The sequence below is a fragment of the Salvelinus namaycush genome, chromosome 2 (assembly GCF_016432855.1).
Source record: "Salvelinus namaycush isolate Seneca chromosome 2, SaNama_1.0, whole genome shotgun sequence".
NCBI classification, from domain to species: Eukaryota; Metazoa; Chordata; class Actinopteri; order Salmoniformes; family Salmonidae; genus Salvelinus; species Salvelinus namaycush.
The window spans coordinates 76,096,772-76,116,765 of record NC_052308.1 but is presented as its reverse complement, the minus strand read 5'-3'; the positions used below and the strand labels follow the sequence as shown (position 1 = coordinate 76,116,765).

Here is a 19,994-nt window from a genome sequence, read left to right as displayed (position 1 = left end):
AGAAACACTGTTATGATGCATTATTACATATAGGTGTACAGGAGAAACAAACTGTTATGATGCATTATTACATATAGGTGTACAGGAGAAACACACTGTTAGGATGCATTATTACATATAGGTGTACAGGAGAAACAAACTGTTATGATGCATTATTACATATAGGTGTACAGGAGAAACACTTATGATGCATTATTACATATAGGTGTACAGGAGAAACAAACTGCTATGATGCATTATTACATATAGGTGTACAGGAGAAACAAACTGTTATGATGCATTATTACATATAGGTGTACAGGAGAAGGCTAATTCGTTAATCTTCGGTCAGAGTATATATATATTTTTTATTATGATCAGTATAATATTGTTAAATTATAGGAGTAACTTTGGTTACTAAAACATTCTTCCTCACCTCAAGTTCAACTGTCAGTCTGGAGCACTGCTGCACACTGCCTTCGTATCATAGGCCTCCCGCACTGCCTTGGTATCGTAGGCCTCCCGCACTGCCTTGGTATCGTAGGCCTCCCGCACTGCCTTGGTATCGTAGGCCTCCCGCACTGCCTTGGTATCGTAGGCCTCCCGCACTGCCTTGGTATCGTAGGCCTCCCGCACTGCCTTGGTATCGTAGGCCTCCCGCACTGCCTTGGTATCGTAGGCCTCCCGCACTGCCTTGGTATCGTAGGCCTTCCGCACTGCCTTGGTATCGTAGGCCTCCCGCACTGCCTTGGTATCGTAGGCCTCCCGCACTGCCTTGGTATCGTAGGCCTCCCGCACTGCCTTGGTATCGTAGGCCTCCCGCACTGCCTTGGTATCGTAGGCCTCCCGCACTGCCTTGGTATCGTAGGCCTCCCGCACTGCCTTGGTATCGTAGGCCTCCCGCACTGCCTTGGTATCGTAGGCCTCCCGCACTGCCTTCGTATCGTAGGCCTCCCGCACTGCCTTGGTATCGTAGGCCTCCCGCACTGCCTTGGTATCGTGGGCCTCCCGCACTGCCTTGGTATCGTGGGCCTCCCGCACTGCCTTGGTATCGTGGGCCTCCCGCACTGCCTTGGTATCGTGGGCCTCCCGCACTGCCTTGGTATCGTGGGCCTCCCGCACTGCCTTGGTATCGTGGGCCTCCCGCGCTGCCTTGGTATCGTAGGCCTCCCGCGCTGCCTTGGTATCGTAGGCCTCCCGCGCTGCCTTGGTATCGTAGGCCTCCCGCGCTGCCTTGGTATCGTAGGCCTCCCGCGCTGCCTTGGTATCGTAGGCCTCCCGCGCTGCCTTGGTATCGTAGGCCTCCCGCGCTGCCTTGGTATCGTAGGCCTCCCGCACTGCCTTCGTATCGCAGGCCTCCTGCACTGCCTTGGTATCGTAGGCCTCCAGTATAGGAGGCTAGTAGCCACAACAAACCTTTTTCAAAAGTTGTAAACTTTATTAGGGTAATATCAAAAGTCAAGCCATTGTTTTATATGGAAAATACATAGGAACTCACACAGTAAACAGTTTATAACCCTTCTCCTCTGCTATCCTCCTGTCTCTCTCTGTTCTCTCTTCTCTGCTATTCTCTCCTTTCTCTCTGGTTCTCTCTTCTCCTCTGCTATCCTCCTGTCTCTCTTGTTCTCTCTTCTCCTCTGCTATCCTCCTGTCTCTCTCTTGTTCTCTCTTCTCCTCTGCTATCCTCCTGTCTCTCTCTGGTTCTCTCTTCTCCTCTGCTATTCCCTCCTTTCTCTCTCTGGTTCTCTCTTCTCCTCTGCTATTCTCTCCTTTCTCTCTGTTCTCTCTTCTCCTCTGCTATTCCCTCCTGTCTCTCTCTGGTTCTCTCTTCTCCTCTGCTATCCTCCTTTCTCTCTCTGGTTCTCTCTTCTCCTCTGCTATCCTCCTTTCTCTCTCTGGTTCTCTCTTCTCCTCTGCTATTCCCTCCTTTCTCTCTCTGGTTCTCTCTTCTCCTCTGCTATTCCCTCCTTTCTCTCTCTGGTTCTCTCTTCTCTGCTATTCCTTCCTTTCTCTCTCTGGTTCTCTCTTCTCCTCTGCTATTCCCTCCTGTCTCTCTCTTGTTCTCTCTTCTCCTCTGCTATTCTCTCCTTTCTCTCTCTGTTCTCTCTTCTCCTCTGCTATTCTCTCCTTTCTCTCCCTGGTTCTCTCTTCTCCTCTGCTATTCTCTCCTTTCTCTCTCTGGTTCTCTCTTCTCCTCTGCTATTCCCTCCTTTCTCTCTCTGGTTCTCTCTTCTCCTCTGCTATTCCCTCCTTTCTCTCTCTGGTTCTCTCTTCTCCTCTGCTATTCCCTCCTTTCTCTCTCTGGTTCTCTCTTCTCTGCTATTCCCTCCTTTCTCTCTCTGGTTCTCTCTTCTCCTCTGCTATTCTCTCCTTTCTCTCTGTTCTCTCTTCTCCTCTGCTATCCCCTCCTTTCTCTCTCTGTTCTCTCTTCTCCTCTGCTATCCCCTCCTTTCTCTCTCTGGTTCTCTCTTCTCCTCTGCTATCCTCCTTTCTCTCTCTGGTTCTCTCTTCTCCTCTGCTATTCCCTCCTTTCTCTCTCTGGTTCTCTCTTCTCCTCTGCTATTCTCTCCTTTCTCTCTTGTTCTCTCTTCTCCTCTGCTATTCCCTCCTGTCTCTCTCTTGTTCTCTCTTCTCCTCTGCTATTCTCTCCTTTCTCTCTCTGTTCTCTCTTCTCCTCTGCTATTCTCTCCTTTCTCTCCCTGGTTCTCTCTTCTCCTCTGCTATTCTCTCCTTTCTCTCTCTGGTTCTCTTCTCCTCTGCTATTCTCTCCTTTCTCTCTCTGGTTCTCTTCTCCTCTGCTATTCTCTCCTTTCTCTCTCTCGTTCTCTCTTATCCTCTGCTATTCTCTCCTTTCTCTTTCTGGTTCTCTCTTCTCCTCTGCTATTCTCTCCTTTCTCTCTCTGGTTCTCTCTTCTCTGCTATTCTCTCCTTTCTCTCTCTTGTTCTCTCTTCCTCTCCTTACTCCTCTCCTGTAGGTACAGTGTGTTTAAGATCCACTGGCTGATGGCAGCTCTGGCCTTCACCAAGTCCATCTCCCTGGTCTTCCACAGCGTGAGTACAGCAGACACACATGTAGACACACACATATACATACTGACCACCACACACAGAGAAACCCACACACACGGACCTCCACACACACACACAGAGAAACCCACAGAGCAACTCATACACACGGACCTCCACACACACACACACTGAGAAACCCACAGAGCAACTCACACACACGGACCTCCACACACACACAGAGAAACCCACAGAGCAACCCACACACACGGACCCCCACACACACACAGAGAAACCCACAGAGCAACTCACACACACGGACCTCCACACACACAGAGAAACCCACAGAGCAACTCACACACACGGACCTCCACATACACACAGAGAAACCCACAGAGCAACCCACACACACGGACCTCCACACACACACTGAGAAACCCACAGAGCAACCCACACACACGGACCTCCACACACACACTGAGAAACCCACAGAGCAACCCACACACACGGACCTCCACACACATCCTCCACCTAACCGACACCACTAAATTACATTTGACTGTGATGTACAATGGAATATCCTCTAAAATGTTCCTCTCCTCTCTCAGATCAACTACCACTTCATCAACACGGAGGGACACCCCATAGAAGGATGGGCTGTCATGTACTACATTACCCACCTGTCAGTCTGACTTGTATTTCAGTCTGGGTGATAGTTCTTTTGGGTGTGTGGGGGGGGGGGTGATACATCTGTGTGTGTATATAAAATGGGTGTGTGTCATAGTGTATGTAAAATATCACATTTTATTGGTCACATACACATGTTTAGCAGATGCTATTGCAGGTGTAGTGAAATGCTTGTGTTCCTAGCTCCAACGCTACAATAGTATCTAACAATACACACACGTCTAAAAGTAATGACATTTAGAAATATTAGGACGAGCGATGTCGGAGTGGCATTGACTAAAATACAGTATATACAGTTGAAGTCGGAAGTTTACATACACCTTAGCCAAATACATTTAAACTCAGTTTTTCACAATTCCTGACATTTAATCCTAGTAAAAATTCCCTGTCTTACGTCAGTTAGGATCACCACTTTATTTTAAGAATGTGAAATGTCAGAATAATAGTAGAGTGATTTATTTCAGCTTTTATTTCTTTCATCACATTCCCAGTGGGTCAGAAGTTTACATACACTCAATTAGTATTTGGTAGCATTGCCTTTAAATTGCTTAACTTGGGTCAAACATTTTGGGTAGCCTTCCACAAGCTTCCCACAATAAGTTGGGTGAATTTTGGCCCATTCCTCTTGACAGAGCTGGTGTAACGGAGTCAGGTTTGTAGGCCTCCTTGCTTGCACACGCTTTTTCAGTTCTGCCCTCAAATTTTCTATGGGATTGAGGTCAGGGCTTTGTGATGGCCACTCCAATACCTTGACTTTGTTGTCCTTAAGCCATTTTGGCACAACTTTGGAAGTATGCTTGGGGTCATTGTCGATTTGGAAGACCCATTTGCGACCAAGCTTTAACTTCCTGTATGATGTATTGAGATGTTGCTTCAATATATCCACATAATTTTCCTCCTCATGATGCCATCTATTTTGTGAAGTGCACCAGTCCCTCCTGCAGCAAAGCACCCCCACAACATGATGCTGCCACCCCCGCGCTTCACGGTTGGGATGGTGTTCTTCAGCTTGCAAGCATCCTCCTTTTTCCTCCAAACATAACGATGGTCATTATGGCCAAACAGTTCTATTTTTGTTTCATCAGACCAGAGGGCATTTCTCCAAAAAGTACGATCTTTGTCCCCATGTGCAGTTGCAAACCGTAGTTTTTTTTTGTTTTTTTGGAGCAGTGGCTTCTTCCTTGCTGAGCGGCCTTTCAGGTTATGTCGATATAGGACTCGTTTTACTCTGGATATAGATACTTTTGTACCTGTTTCCTCCAGCATCTTTACAAGGTCCTTTGCTGTTGTTCTGGGATTGATTTGCACTTTTCGCAACAAAGTACGGAGCGCGTCTCCTTCCTGAGCGGTATGATGGCTGCGTGGTCCCATGGTGTTTATACGCGTACTATTGCTTGAACAGATGAACGTGGTACCTTCAGGCATTTGGAAATTGCTCCCAAGGACGAACCAGACTTGTGGAGGTCTACATTTTTTTTTCTGAGATCTTGGCTGATTTATTTAGATTTTCCACTGATGTCAAGCAAAGAGGCACTGAGTTTGAAGGTAGGCCTTGAAATACATCCACAGGTACACCTCCAATTGACATCATTTATCAGAAGCTTGTAAAGCCATGACATAATTTTCTGGAATTTTCCAAGATGTTAAAAGGCACAGTCAACTTTGTATGTAAACTTCTGACCCACTGGAATTGTGATAGTGAATTATAAGTGAAATAATCTGTCTGTAAACAATTGTTGGGAAAATGACTTGTGTCATGCACAAAGTAGATGTCCTAACCGACTTGCCAAAACTGTAGTTTGTTTAAAAAGACATTTGTGGATTTGTTGAAAAACGAGTTTTAATGACTCCAACCTCTGACTTCAACTGTGTATATGAAATGAGTAAAGCAGTATTGATGTGTGTACGTTTTGATACGTGTGTCTGTTACCTTTTGATACGTGTGTCTGTTACCTTTTGATACGTGTGTCTGTTACGTTTTGATACGTGTGTCTGTTACGTTTTGATACGCGCGTCTGTTACGTTTTGATACGCGCGTCTGTTACGTTTTGATACGCGCGTCTGTTACGTTTTGATACGCGCGTCTGTTACGTTTTGATACGCGCGTCTGTTACGTTTTGATACGCGCGTCTGTTACGTTTTGATACGCGCGTCTGTTACGTTTTGATACGCGCGTCTGTTACGTTTTGATACGCGCGTCTGTTACGTTTTGATACGCGCGTCTGTTACGTTTTGATACGCGCGTCTGTTACGTTTTGATACGCGCGTCTGTTACGTTTTGATACGCGCGCCTGTTACGCTTTGATACGCGCGTCTGTTACGCTTTGATACGCGCGCCTGTTACGCTTTGATACGCGTGCCTGTTACGCTTTGATACGCGCGCCTGTTACGCTTTGATACGCGCGCCTGTTACGTTTTGATACGCGCGCCTGTTACGCTTTGATACGCGTGCCTGTTACGCTTTGATACGCGTGCCTGTTACGCTTTGATACGCGTGTCTGTTACGTTTTGATACGCGCGTCTGTTACGTTTTGATACGCGCGTCTGTTACGTTTTGATACGCGCGTCTGTTACGTTTTGATACGCGCGTCTGTTACGTTTTGATACGCGCGTCTGTTACGTTTTGATACGCGCGCCTGTTACGTTTTGATACGTGCGCCTGTTACGTTTTGATACGCGTGCCTGTTACGTTTTGATACGCGCGCCTGTTACGTTTTGATACGCGCGCCTGTTACGTTTTGATACGCGCGCCTGTTACGTTTTGATACGCGCGCCTGTTACGTTTTGATACGCGCGTCTGTTACGTTTTGATACGCGCGTCTGTTACGTTTTGATACGCGCGCCTGTTACGTTTTGATACGCGCGCCTGTTACGTTTTGATACGCGCGCCTGTTACGTTTTGATACGCGCGCCTGTTACGTTTTGATACGCGCGCCTGTTACGTTTTGATACGCGCGCCTGTTACGTTTTGATACGCGCGCCTGTTACGTTTTGATACGCGCGCCTGTTACGTTTTGATACGCGCGCCTGTTACGTTTTGATACGCGCGCCTGTTACGTTTTGATACGCGCGCCTGTTACGTTTTGATACGCGCGCCTGTTACGTTTTGATACGCGCGCCTGTTACGTTTTGATACGCGCGCCTGTTACGTTTTGATACGCGCGCCTGTTACGTTTTGATACGCGCGCCTGTTACGTTTTGATACGCGCGCCTGTTACGTTTTGATACGCGCGCCTGTTACGTTTTGATACGCGCGCCTGTTACGTTTTGATACGCGCGCCTGTTACGTTTTGATACGTGCGTCTGTTACGTTTTGATACGTGCTTCTGTTAAGTTTTGATACGTGTGTCTGTTACGTTTTGATACGCGCGCCTGTTACGTTTTGATACGCGCGTCTGTTACGTTTTGATACGCGCGTCTGTTACGTTTTGATACGCGCGTCTGTTACGTTTTGATACGCGCGTCTGTTACGTTTTGATACGCGCGTCTGTTACGTTTTGATACGCGCGCCTGTTACGTTTTGATACGCGCGCCTGTTACGTTTTGATACGCGTGTCTGTTACGATTTGATACGCGCGTCTGTTACGTTTTGATACGCGCGTCTGTTACGTTTTGATACGCGCTTCTGTTAAGTTTTGATACGTGCGTCTGTTACGTTTTGATACGTGTGTCTGTTACGTTTTGATACGTGTGTCTGTTACGTTTTGATACGTGTGTCTGTTACGTTTTGATACGTGTGTCTGTTACGCGCGTGTGGTGCGTAATAACGTGTTGTGTGGTGCGTAATAACGTGTTGTGTGGTGCGTAATAACGTGTTGTGTGGTGCGTAATAACGTGTTGTGTGGTGCGTAATAACGTGTGGTGCGTAATAACGTGTTGTGTGGTGCGTAATAACGTGTGGTGCGTAATAACGTGTTGTGTGGTGCGTAATAACGTGTGGTGCGTAATAACGTGTTGTGTGGTGCGTAATAACGTGTGGTGCGTAATAACGTGTTGTGTGGTGCGTAATAACGTGTGGTGCGTAATGACGTGTTGTGTGGTGCGTAATGACGTGTTGTGTGGTGCGTAATGACGTGTTGTGTGGTGCGTAATGTTGTGTTGTGTGGTGCGTAATGACGTGTTGTGTGGTGCGTAATAACGTGTTGTGTGGTGCGTAATAACGTGTTGTGTGTAACGTGTGTATTAACGTGTTGTGTGCAGGTTGAAGGGGGCTCTGCTGTTCATCACTCTGGCGTTGATTGGTACTGGCTGGGCCTTTGTTAAATACATCCTGTCAGACAAGGAGAAGAAGATCTTCATGATCGTCATCCCTCTACAGGTACACCTGGGGGGGGTTATATCATCATCCCTCTACAGGTACACCTGGGGGGGGTGCGGAAGTGACAGTCGACTCGTTAACCAATGATCTGACAGAGACAGATTTAGTGATGTATTCTTCATCTCTGGCAAACTTCCACCAGTTTGACACTCACTCTCTCTCTCTCTCTCTTCCCCCCCACCCCCTCTCTCTCTCTTTCTCTTCCCCCCCACCCCCTCTCCCAGGTTCTGGCCAACGTAGCCTACATCATAATAGAGTCTACAGAGGAGGGCTCTAGTGAGTACGCCCTGTGGAAGGAGGTTCTGTTCCTGGTTGACCTCATCTGCTGTGGAGCCATCCTCTTTCCTGTTATATGGTCAGTATACTGTTAGGAGGTGTTGTTCCTGGTTGACCTCATCCTCTTCCCTGTTATATGGTCAGTATACTGTTAGGAGGATTGTTCCTGGTTGACCTCATCCTCTTCCCTGTTATATGGTCAGTATACTGTTAGGAGGATTGTTCCTGGTTGACCTCATCCTCTTCCCTGTTATATGGTCAGTATACTGTTAGGAGGTGTTGTTCCTGGTTAACCTCATCCTCTTCCCTGTTATATGGTCAGTATACTGTTAGGAGGAGGTGTTGTTCCTGGTTAACCTCATCCTCTTCCCTGTTATATGGTCAGTATACTGTTAGGAGGTGGTGTTGTTCCTGGGTGACCTCATCCTCTTCCCTGTTATATGGTCAGTATACTGTTAGGAGGTGTTGTTCCTGGTTAACCCCATCCTCTTCCCTGTTATATGGTCAGTATACTGTTAGGAGGATTGTTCCTGGTTGACCTCATCCTCTTTCCTGTTATATGGTCAGTATACTGTTAGGAGGATTGTTCCTGGTTGACCTCATCCTCTTTCCTGTTATATGGTCAGTATACTGTTAGGAGGATTGTTCCTGGGTGACCTCATCCTCTTCCCTGTTATATGGTCAGTATACTGTTAGGAGGATTGTTCCTGGTTGACCTCATCCTCTTTCCTGTTATATGGTCAGTATACTGTTAGGAGGATTGTTCCTGGTTGACCTCATCCTCTTCCCTGTTATATGGTCAGTATACTGTTAGGAGGATTGTTCCTGGTTGACCTCATCCTCTTCCCTGTTATATGGTCAGTATACTGTTAGGAGGATTGTTCCTGGTTGACCTCATCCTCTTCCCTGTTATATGGTCAGTATACTGTCAGGAGGTGTTGTTCCTGGTTGACCTCATCCTCTTCCCTGTTATATGGTCAGTATACTGTTAGGAGGAGTTGTTCCTGGTTAACCTCATCCTCTTCCCTGTTATATGGTCAGTATACTGTTAGGAGGTGGTGTTGTTCCTGGTTGACCTCATCCTCTTCCCTGTTATATGGTCAGTATACTGTTAGGAGGATTGTTCCTGGTTGACCTCATCCTCTTCCCTGTTATATGGTCAGTATACTGTTAGGAGGATTGTTCCTGGTTGACCTCATCCTCTTCCCTGTTATATGGTCAGTATACTGTTAGGAGGATTGTTCCTGGTTGACCTCATCCTCTTCCCTGTTATATGGTCAGTATACTGTTAGGAGGAGATGTTGTTCCTGGTTGACCTCATCCTCTTCCCTGTTATATGGTCAGTATACTGTTAGGAGGAGATGTTGTTCCTGGTTGACCTCATCCTCTTCCCTGTTATATGGTCAGTATACTGTTAGGAGGAGATGTTGTTCCTGGTTGACCTCATCCTCTTCCCTGTTATATGGTCAGTATACTGTTAGGAGGTGTTGTTCCTGGTTGACCTCATCCTCTTCCCTGTTATATGGTCAGTATACTGTTAGGAGGTGGTGTTGTTCCTGGTTGACCTCATCCTCTTCCCTGTTATATGGTCAGTATACTGTTAGGAGGATTGTTCCTGGTTGACCTCATCCTCTTCCCTGTTATATGGTCAGTATACTGTTAGGAGGATTGTTCCTGGTTGACCTCATCCTCTTCCCTGTTGTATGGTCAGTATACTGTTAGGAGGTGTTGTTCCTGGTTGACCTCATCCTCTTCCCTGTTGTATGGTCAGTATACTGTTAGGAGGTGGTGTTGTTCCTGGGTGACCTCATCCTCTTCCCTGTTGTATGGTCAGTATACTGTTAGGAGGTGTTGTTCCTGGTTGACCTCATCCTCTTCCCTGTTATATGGTCAGTATACTGTTAGGAGGAGGTGTTGTTCCTGGTTGACCTCATCCTCTTCCCTGTTATATGGTCAGTATACTGTTAGGAGGATTGTTCCTGGTTGACCTCATCCTCTTCCCTGTTATATGGTCAGTATACTGTTAGGAGGATTGTTCCTGGTTGACCTCATCCTCTTCCCTGTTGTATGGTCAGTATACTGTTAGGAGGTGTTGTTCCTGGTTGACCTCATCCTCTTCCCTGTTGTATGGTCAGTATACTGTTAGGAGGTGGTGTTGTTCCTGGGTGACCTCATCCTCTTCCCTGTTGTATGGTCAGTATACTGTTAGGAGGTGTTGTTCCTGGTTGACCTCATCCTCTTCCCTGTTATATGGTCAGTATACTGTTAGGAGGTGTTGTTCCTGGTTAACCTCATCCTCTTCCCTGTTATATGGTCAGTATACTGTTAGGAGGTGTTGTTCCTGGTTAACCTCATCCTCTTCCCTGTTGTATGGTCAGTATACTGTTAGGAGGATTGTTCCTGGTTGACCTCATCCTCTTCCCTGTTATATGGTCAGTATACTGTTAGGAGGAGGTGTTGTTCCTGGTTGACCTCATCCTCTTCCCTGTTATATGGTCAGTATACTGTTAGGAGGATTGTTCCTGGTTGACCTCATCCTCTTCCCTGTTATATGGTCAGTATACTGTTAGGAGGTGTTGTTCCTGGTTGACCTCATCCTCTTTCCTGTTATATGGTCAGTATACTGTTAGGAGGATTGTTCCTGGGTGACCTCATCCTCTTCCCTGTTGTATGGTCAGTATACTGTTAGGAGGATTGTTCCTGGGTGACCTCATCCTCTTCCCTGTTATATGGTCAGTATACTGTTAGGAGGATTGTTCCTGGTTGACCTCATCCTCTTCCCTGTTGTATGGTCAGTATACTGTTAGGAGGATTGTTCCTGGTTGACCTCATCCTCTTCCCTGTTATATGGTCAGTATACTGTTAGGAGGTGTTGTTCCTGGTTGACCTCATCCTCTTCCCTGTTGTATGGTCAGTATACTGTTAGGAGGTGGTGTTGTTCCTGGGTGACCTCATCCTCTTCCCTGTTATATGGTCAGTATACTGTTAGGAGGTGTTGTTCCTGGGTGACCTCATCCTCTTCCCTGTTGTATGGTCAGTATACTGTTAGGAGGATTGTTCCTGGTTGACCTCATCCTCTTCCCTGTTGTATGGTCAGTATACTGTTAGGAGGTGTTGTTCCTGGTTGACCTCATCCTCTTTCCTGTTATATGGTCAGTATACTGTTAGGAGGATTGTTCCTGGGTGACCTCATCCTCTTCCCTGTTGTATGGTCAGTATACTGTTAGGAGGATTGTTCCTGGTTGACCTCATCCTCTTCCCTGTTGTATGGTCAGTATACTGTTAGGAGGTGTTGTTCCTGGTTGACCTCATCCTCTTTCCTGTTATATGGTCAGTATACTGTTAGGAGGATTGTTCCTGGGTGACCTCATCCTCTTCCCTGTTATATGGTCAGTATACTGTTAGGAGGATTGTTCCTGGTTGACCTCATCCTCTTCCCTGTTATACGGGCCATCAGAGGAGACCTTACCGTGAAATGCTGAATACAGCAAGTGTAGACCTTACCGTGAAATGCTGAATACAGCAAGTGTAGACCTTACCGTGAAATGCTGAATACAGCAGGTGTAGACCTTACCGTGAAATGCTTACTTACAAGCCCTGAACCAACAGTGCAGTTCAAGAAGAGTTGAGAAAATATGTACCAAGTAGACTAAAATAAATAGTAATAATAAAAAGTAACACAATAAGAATAACAATAACGAGGCTATATACAGGGGGCACCGGTACCCAGTCAGTGTGGAGGCTATATACAGGGGGCACCGGTACCCAGTCAGTGTGGAGGCTATATACAGGGGGCACCGGTACCCAGTCAGTGTGGAGGCTATATACAGGGGGCACCGGTACCCAGTCAGTGTGGAGGCTATATACAGGGGGCACCGGTACCCAGTCAGTGTGGAGGCTATATACAGGGGGCACCGGTACCCAGTCAGTGTGGAGGCTATATACAGGGGGCACCGGTACCCAGTCAGTGTGGAGGCTATATACAGGGGGCACCGGTACCCAGTCAGTGTGGAGGCTATATACAGGGGGCACCGGTACCCAGTCAGTGTGGAGGCTATATACAGGGGGCACCGGTACCCAGTCAGTGTGGAGGCTATATACAGGGGGCACCGGTACCCAGTCAGTGTGGAGGCTATATACAGGGGGCACCGGTACCCAGTCAGTGTGGAGGCTATATACAGGGGGCACCGGTACCCAGTCAGTGTGGAGGCTATATACAGGGGGCACCGGTACCCAGTCAGTGTGGAGGCTATATACAGGGGGCACCGGTACCCAGTCAGTGTGGAGGCTATATACAGGGGGCACCGGTACCCAGTCAGTGTGGAGGCTATATACAGGGGGCACCGGTACCCAGTCAGTGTGGAGGCTATATACAGGGGGCACCGGTACCCAGTCAGTGTGGAGGCTATATACAGGGGGCACCGGTACCCAGTCAGTGTGGAGGCTATATACAGGGGGCACCGGTACCCAGTCAGTGTGGAGGCTATATACAGGGGGCACCGGTACCCAGTCAGTGTGGAGGCTATATACAGGGGGCACCGGTACCCAGTCAGTGTGGAGGCTATATACAGGGGGCACAGGTACTGAGTCAGTATGCGGGGGTACAGGTTAGTTGAGGTCATTTGTACATGTAGGTGGGGTGAAGTGACTATGCATAGATAATAAACAGCGAGTAGCAGCAGTGTACAAAAGGGAGGGGGGGTCAATGTAAATTGTCCGGTGGTGATTTTATTAATTGTTTAGCAGTCTTATGACTTGGGGGTAGAAGCTGTTGAGGAGCCTTTTGGTCGTAGACTTTGGCGCTCCTGTACCGCTTGCTGTGCGGCAGCAGAGAAAACAGTCTAACTTAGATGACTAGAACATTCTAACATGAATTTTATGGAAAAGACAATGCAGCTGCCTTCTAGCCAATATAATATACACTGCTCAAAAAAATAAAGGGAACACTAAAATAACACATCCTAGATCTGAATGAATGAAATATTCTTGTTAAATACTTTTTTCTTTACATAGTTGAATGTGCTGACAACAAAATCACACAAAGATTATCAATGGAAATCAAATTTATCAACCCATGGAGGTCTGGATTTGGAGTCACACTCAAAATTAAAGTGGAAAACCACACTACAGGCTGATCCAACTTTGATGTAATGTCCTTAAAACAAGTCAAAATGAGGCTCAGTAGTGTGTGTGGCCTCCACGTGCCTGTATGACCTCCCTACAACGCCTGGGCATGCTCCTGATGAGGTGGTGGATGGTCTCCTGAGGGATCTCCTCCCAGACCTGGACTAAAGCATCCGCCAACTCCTGGACAGTCTGTGGTGCAACGTGGCGTAGGTGGATGGAGCGAGACATGATGTCCCAGATGTGCTCAATTGGATTCAGGTCTGGGGAACGGGCGGGCCAGTCCATAGCATCAATGCCTTCCTCTTGCAGGAACTGCTGACACACTCCAGCCACATGAGGTCTAGCATTGTCTTGCATTAGGAAGAACCCAGGGCCAACCGCACCAGCATATGGTCTCACAAGGGGTCTGAGGATCTCATCTCGGTACCTAATGGCAGTCAGGCTACCTCTGGCGAGCACATGGAGGGCTGTGCGGCCCCCCCAAAGAAATGCCACCCCACACCATGACTGACCCACCGCCAAACCGGTCATGCTGGAGGATGTTGCAGGCAGCAGAACGTTCTCCACGGCGTCTCCAGACTCTCACGTCTGTCACATGTGCTCATGTGCTCAGTGTGAACCTGCTTTCATCTGTGAAGAGCACAGGGCGCCAGTGGCGAATTTGCCAATCTTGGTGTTCTCTGGCAAATGCCAAACGTCCTGCACGGTGTTGGGCTGTAAGCACAACCCCCACCTGTGGACGTCGGGCCCTCATACCACCCTCATGGAGTCTGTTTCTGACCGTTTGAGCAGACACATGCACATTTGTGGCCTGCTGGAGGTCATTTTGCAGGGCTCTGGCAGTGCTCCTCCTGCTACTCCTTGCACAAAGGCAGAGGTAGCGGTCCTGCTGCTGGGTTGTTGCCCTCCTACGGCCTCCTCCACGTCTCCTGATGTACTGGCCTGTCTCCTGGTACCGCCTCCATGCTCTGGACACTATGCTGACAGACACAGCAAACCTTCTTGCCACAGCTCGCATTGATGTGCCATCCTGGATGAGCTGCACTACCTGAGCCACTTGTGTGGGTTGTAGACTCCGTCTCATGCTACCACTAGAGAGCACCGCCAGCATTCAAAAGTGACCAAAACATCAGCCAGGAAGCATAGGAACTGAGAACTGGTCTGTGGTCACCACCTGCAGAACCACTCCTTTATTGGGGGTGTCTTGCTAATTGCCTATAATTTCCACCTGTTGTCTATTCCATTTGCACAACAGCATGTGAAATTTATTGTCAATCAGTGTTGCTTCCTAAGTGGACAGTTAGATTTCACAGAAGTGTGATTGACTTGGAGTTACATTGTGTTGTTTAAGTGTTCCCTTTATTTTTTTGAGCAGTGTGTGTATATATATATAAGCTGGAGAAGAATATTACTGTTGGGTTTGAGAAGGGGGCTCCTTTCTCCCTGACGGGCCGTCAGAGGATAATATTACTGTTGGGTTTGAGAAGGGGGCTCCTTTCTCCCTGACGGGCCGTCAGAGGATAATATTACTGTTGGGTTTGAGAAGGGGGCTCCTTCCTCCCTGACGGGCCGTCAGAGGATAATATTACTGTTGGGTTTGAGAAGGGGGCTCCTTTCTCCCTGACGGGCCGTCAGAGGATAATATTACTGTTGGGTTTGAGAAGGGGGCTCCTTCCTCCCTGACGGGCCGTCAGAGGCTAATGTGTGTGTGTGTGTGTGTGTTTGCAGGTCTATTCGTCACCTACAAGAGGCTTCCAGCACTGATGGGAAAGGTGAGCCATCTATAGGGAGGGATACATTTCATGGACAGTTAGCAGTGGTCAATAACTATAGCTTAGTAAAATGTAGTTGGAACCTTGTATTTGGAGCTGTGTTCCCCTGTAGTTCCCCTGTAGTTCCCCTGTAGCTGTCTGTAGTAATACTGTCTGTCTGTTTCCTTCAGCTGCCATGAACCTGGAGAAACTCAAACTATTCAGACATTACTACGTCATGGTGAGGAGACATCAGTCTCTCTGTCTGTCTCTCTTCCTCGCAGATATTTTGAATTCTAACTTATTTTTCTGTGAAAGTTGTGCAAGATGTCAGGATGGGTAATCTCTCTCTCCCTCCGCCCTCTCTCCGTCCTCCATCTCTCCATCTGTAGATAGTGTGTTATATCTACTTCACAAGGATCATAGCCATCCTGCTGAAGGTGACGGTGCCTTTCCAGTGGCAGTGGTGTTACGAGGTGAGACACCGTCACCGTCCACTTCTGATGATGTCACACTGTGAAACTGAGCCATTTCTTCTTTGTTTTTAGAGATTGTCTGAATGTTTTATTTTCCCCCTCTACCCCTCCCTCCTGTAGTTCCTAGTGGAGGTGTCTACCCTGGTCTTCTTTGTGTTGACGGGGTATAAGTTCCGCCCGGCTTCCAACAACCCCTACCTCCAGCTGCCCCTGGATGAGGAGGATGTGGAGATGGATGAAGTGTAAGAGACGGTTGTTGTTGTTGTGTGAGGTAGCACCTGGGATGTGTTCAGTATTAAACTAACCCCCTCTCTCTCCCCTCTCTTCTCTCTGCAGGTTGACGGAGTCCGGGATGTTGGAGGGCATCTCTAAAGTCAAGAAGACATCTAATGGTCGCGAGCGCCAGAAAGAGTCTACCTTGTGAGAGTGTGTGTGTTTGAAGAGGGGGGTGTTCTAAACACCCATAACCCCTCAGCGTTGGAGAGAAACGGGGACTGAAACGGACCAAGACACACCCTTTACCCCTCCCCCAAAACACTCCTCCTTCCTCCTCGATCTGAAACTGTGGCTGTTACTAAAGCAATCCCCGCCTCGCTATGCAACAAGACAAACGACGACAGACTTTAGTTGTCGTTGGACCTTCTCTCTCTCTCTCTCGTTTATCTGGAGACTTTCTGGAGGCTCTGCACCCCTGCCTGGTGTCTTAATGGTTCATTCCAGGGAGAGAACTCTTCCACCCCCCCTCATCGATGGATGAATAGAACGGTCTGGTCTGGGGTAGAATGGACCTCTAATGACCTCTCTCACACTCCCTTTCCCTCTCTCTCCTTTTCTTCTCTCTGGAGAACGGAGGAAGCGAGACTCCAAAGATGATCATTTTCCAGATGTGTGATTGGTATATTTTATATCCAGAGTATCTTGTTCTGTTTTAATGTGACCCAACTGGCACCCTGTTGCTGATGTAGTGCACTACACAGGGTGTGGTTTGGAACCCTGTTCCTGATGTAGTGTACTACACAGGGTGTGGTTTGGAACCCTGTTCCTGATGTAGTGCACTACACAGGGTGTGGTTTGGAACCCTGTTCCTGATGTAGTGCACTACACAGGGTGTGGTTTGGAACCCTGTTCCTGATGTAGTGCACTACACAGGGTGTGGTTTGGAACCCTGTTCCTGATGTAGTGCACTACACAGGGTGTGGTTTGGAACCCTGTTCCTGATGTAGTGCACTACACAGGGTGTGGTTTGGCACCCTGTTCCTGATGTAGTGCACTACACAGGGTGTGGTTTGGAACCCTGTTCCTGATGTAGTGCACTACACGGTGTGGTTTGGAACCCTGTTCCTGATGTAGTGCACTACACAGGGTGTGGTTTGGAACCCTGTTCCTGATGTAGTGCACTACACAGGGTGTGGTTTGGAACCCTGTTCCTGATGTAGTGCACTACACAGGGTGTGGTCAGGAACCCTGTTCCTGATGTAGTGCACTACACAGGGTGTGGTACTTCTGTTGGACTACGTTGGCTGTATTTTGATGTGTGTTTTGGCTGTGTGTTTCTTCCATTTGGAGATGCAGTTTGAGACACCAGTCTGTCTGTCTCTCCGTAGAACAGGGGTTATCCAACCTTCCTCTGTAGGAGCTGGTATGGGTGCAGGCTTTTGCTCCGGCCCTGCAGTAAAACACCTGGTTGAACTAATCACTTTTTATAGTTGATTAATTATAGTCAAGTCAAATTCTAGTTATCAATAAAGAACAGCTGATTCAACTGATCAATTAGTCATAGTCATCAATAAAGACTTTATTAGTGGAATCTGATGTTGCCCCCACCTGGTTCTGACATGGTTCTGACTGTCTCACCCCTGGACCAGAGAACAGAGACATCCACAGTGTCCCTGACAGGGTCTGACTGTCCCACCCCCAGTGAAAGCAGCCTCTGTGGGGGAAGTTATCAGAGTCCTGGTCAGTGACAGTCCCACCCCCAGTGAAAGCAGCCTCTATGTGGGGGAAGTTATCAGAGTCCTGGTCAGGGTAGTGACAGTCCCACCCCCAGTGAAAGCAGCATCTATGTGGGGGGAGTTATCAGGGTCCTGGTCAGGGTAGTGACTCTGGTCCACCCCCAGTGAAAGCAGCCTCTCTGTGGGGGAAGTTATCAGAGTCCTGGTCAGGGTAGTGACAGTCCCACCCCCAGTGAAAGCAGCCTCTATGTGGGGGGAGTTATCAGGGTCCTGGTCAGTGACAGTCCCACCCCCAGTGAAAGCAGCCTCTATGTGGGGGAAGTTATCAGAGTCCTGGTCAGGGTAGTGACTCTGGTCCACCCCCAGTGAAAGCAGCCTCTATGTGGGGGAAGTTATCAGAGTCCTGGTCAGGGTAGTGACAGTCCCACCCCCAGTGAAAGCAGCCTCTATATGGGGGAAGTTATCAGAGTCCTGGTCAGGGTAGTGACAGTCACACCCCCAGTGAAAGCAGCCTCTATGTGGGGGAAGTTACCAGAGTCCTGGTCAGGGTAGTGACAGTCCCACCCCCAGTGAAAGCAGCATCTATCAGAGTCCTGGTCAGGGTAGTGACTCTGGTCCACCCCCAGTGAAAGCAGCCTCTATGTGGGGGAAGTTATCAGAGTCCTGGTCAGGGTAGTGACAGTCCCACCCCCAGTGAAAGCAGCCTCTATATGGGGGAAGTTATCAGAGTCCTGGTCAGGGTAGTGACAGTCACACCCCCAGTGAAAGCAGCCTCTATGTGGGGGAAGTTACCAGAGTCCTGGTCAGGGTAGTGACAGTCCCACCCCCAGTGAAAGCAGCATCTATCAGAGTCCTGGTCAGGGTAGTGACTCTGGTCCACCCCCAGTGAAAGCAGCATCTATGTGGGGGAAGTTATCAGAGTCCTGGTCAGGGTAGTGACAGTCCCACCCCCAGTGAAAGCAGCATCTATGTGGGGGAAGTTATCAGAGTCCTGGTCAGGGTAGTGACAGTCACACCCCCAGTGAAAGCAGCATCTATCAGAGTCCTGGTCAGGATAGTGACAGTCCCACCGTTCAATCTTCATCATTTGATTAGAATCTCCATACATCTTCTGTTCTTGTCAATATAGATGATTCATATGTTGAAAGATCTTGTTTATTTCACTTTTCTTTAATGCTGGTTCCATCTCAGCACACCTGACTCCATCCAATCATCAAGCCCTTTTGATAAGTTGATTGAGGTGTGTTAGGCTGGCACAAAACCCTGCATAGCCTGTGGGTTTCCAGGACTGGGATTGAAGGACACTGATGTATTTGACTTTGTGTTTGTCAGAATCAGAGACTGGGAATGAATTTTAACTTAGTTCCTCAGATTTTTCTGAAGTGCTTTTTACTGAGCAGCTGATGTTCGTATTTAGTCTGTTCTTGGTTTTACTGTGTTATTATTTAACAGATCACCAGTTGGTAAATATTGATATTGACAAAAGACAGAGGATGATTTTATTATCCTTGGTGGCAACAATAGCAGTACATAGTACATTCATAAGCAGTGCATGAGGGCTTCATAGGTAAATGCATAATCTTGATTCTATTCCAATATGACATGTACTGACCCAATCACAACAACCCTTCCAGCAGGTATTTGAAACTATCCAATCCTTACAGACCCAAACAGACCTGTTCATCTGGGATTGGGCTATGGATCCTCCGCAGGGATGACGTAGGCCCTTAAGTATTGCTTATGAAGGGGACAAGTAGCCTCTAAGTAGGTTTCCTGCTCTAACTCTAAAGATCTGATCATACATGGACTGTACATCAGTGGAGTTGTTGCTAATAGCAACATGTCAAAAGTATACCTAATTTACATCCCAAATGGCACCCTATCCCCTATATAGTGCTCTTCATTTGACCCCAGAGCCCTAGGGTTGAGCCCTATATAGTGCTCTTCATTTGACCCCAGAGCCCTATGGGTTGAGCCCTATATAGTGCTCTTCATTTGACCTGAGCCCTATGGCTTGAGCCCTATATAGTGCTCTTCATTTGACCTGAGCCCTATGGCTTGAGCCCTATATATAGTGCTCTTCATTTGACCTGAGCCCTATATAGTGCTCTTCATTTGACTTCAGAGCCCTATATAGTGCTCTTCATTTGACCCCAGAGCCCTATGGGTTGAGCCCTATATAGTGCTCTTCATTTGACCCCAGAGCCCTATGGGTTGAGCCCTATATAGTGCTCTTCATTTGACCCCAGAGCCCTATATAGTGCTCTTCATTTGACCAGAGCCCTATGGGTTGAGCCCTATATAGTGCTCTTCATTTGACCAGAGCCCTATGGGTAGAACCCTATCCCTTAAGTAGTGCACTATAAAGGGGGAAAGGATGCCATTTGTGGCACAGAGGGAGGAGTTGAATGGATCTGTTCCA

General features: G+C 47.9%; 1 protein-coding gene across 2 annotated transcripts in view; it reads left to right on the top strand.

The window, feature by feature from the left end:
• Positions 1-17,386, top strand: part of LOC120018993 (protein GPR108-like) — a 19,189-nt gene extending 1,803 nt beyond the window's left edge. For both annotated transcript variants that reach the window (XM_038962186.1, XM_038962189.1), the window contains exons 5-13: positions 2,955-3,030; positions 3,594-3,667; positions 7,873-7,990; positions 8,215-8,345; positions 15,122-15,165; positions 15,336-15,385; positions 15,537-15,620; positions 15,741-15,862; positions 15,957-17,386. In XM_038962186.1, coding sequence (XP_038818114.1) covers positions 2,955-3,030; positions 3,594-3,667; positions 7,873-7,990; positions 8,215-8,345; positions 15,122-15,165; positions 15,336-15,385; positions 15,537-15,620; positions 15,741-15,862; positions 15,957-16,044 — 787 coding nt within the window. In that variant the 3' untranslated portion in view covers positions 16,045-17,386. The remainder of the gene's footprint in view (positions 1-2,954; positions 3,031-3,593; positions 3,668-7,872; positions 7,991-8,214; positions 8,346-15,121; positions 15,166-15,335; positions 15,386-15,536; positions 15,621-15,740; positions 15,863-15,956) is intronic.
• Positions 17,387-19,994: the final 2,608 nt, after the last annotated feature.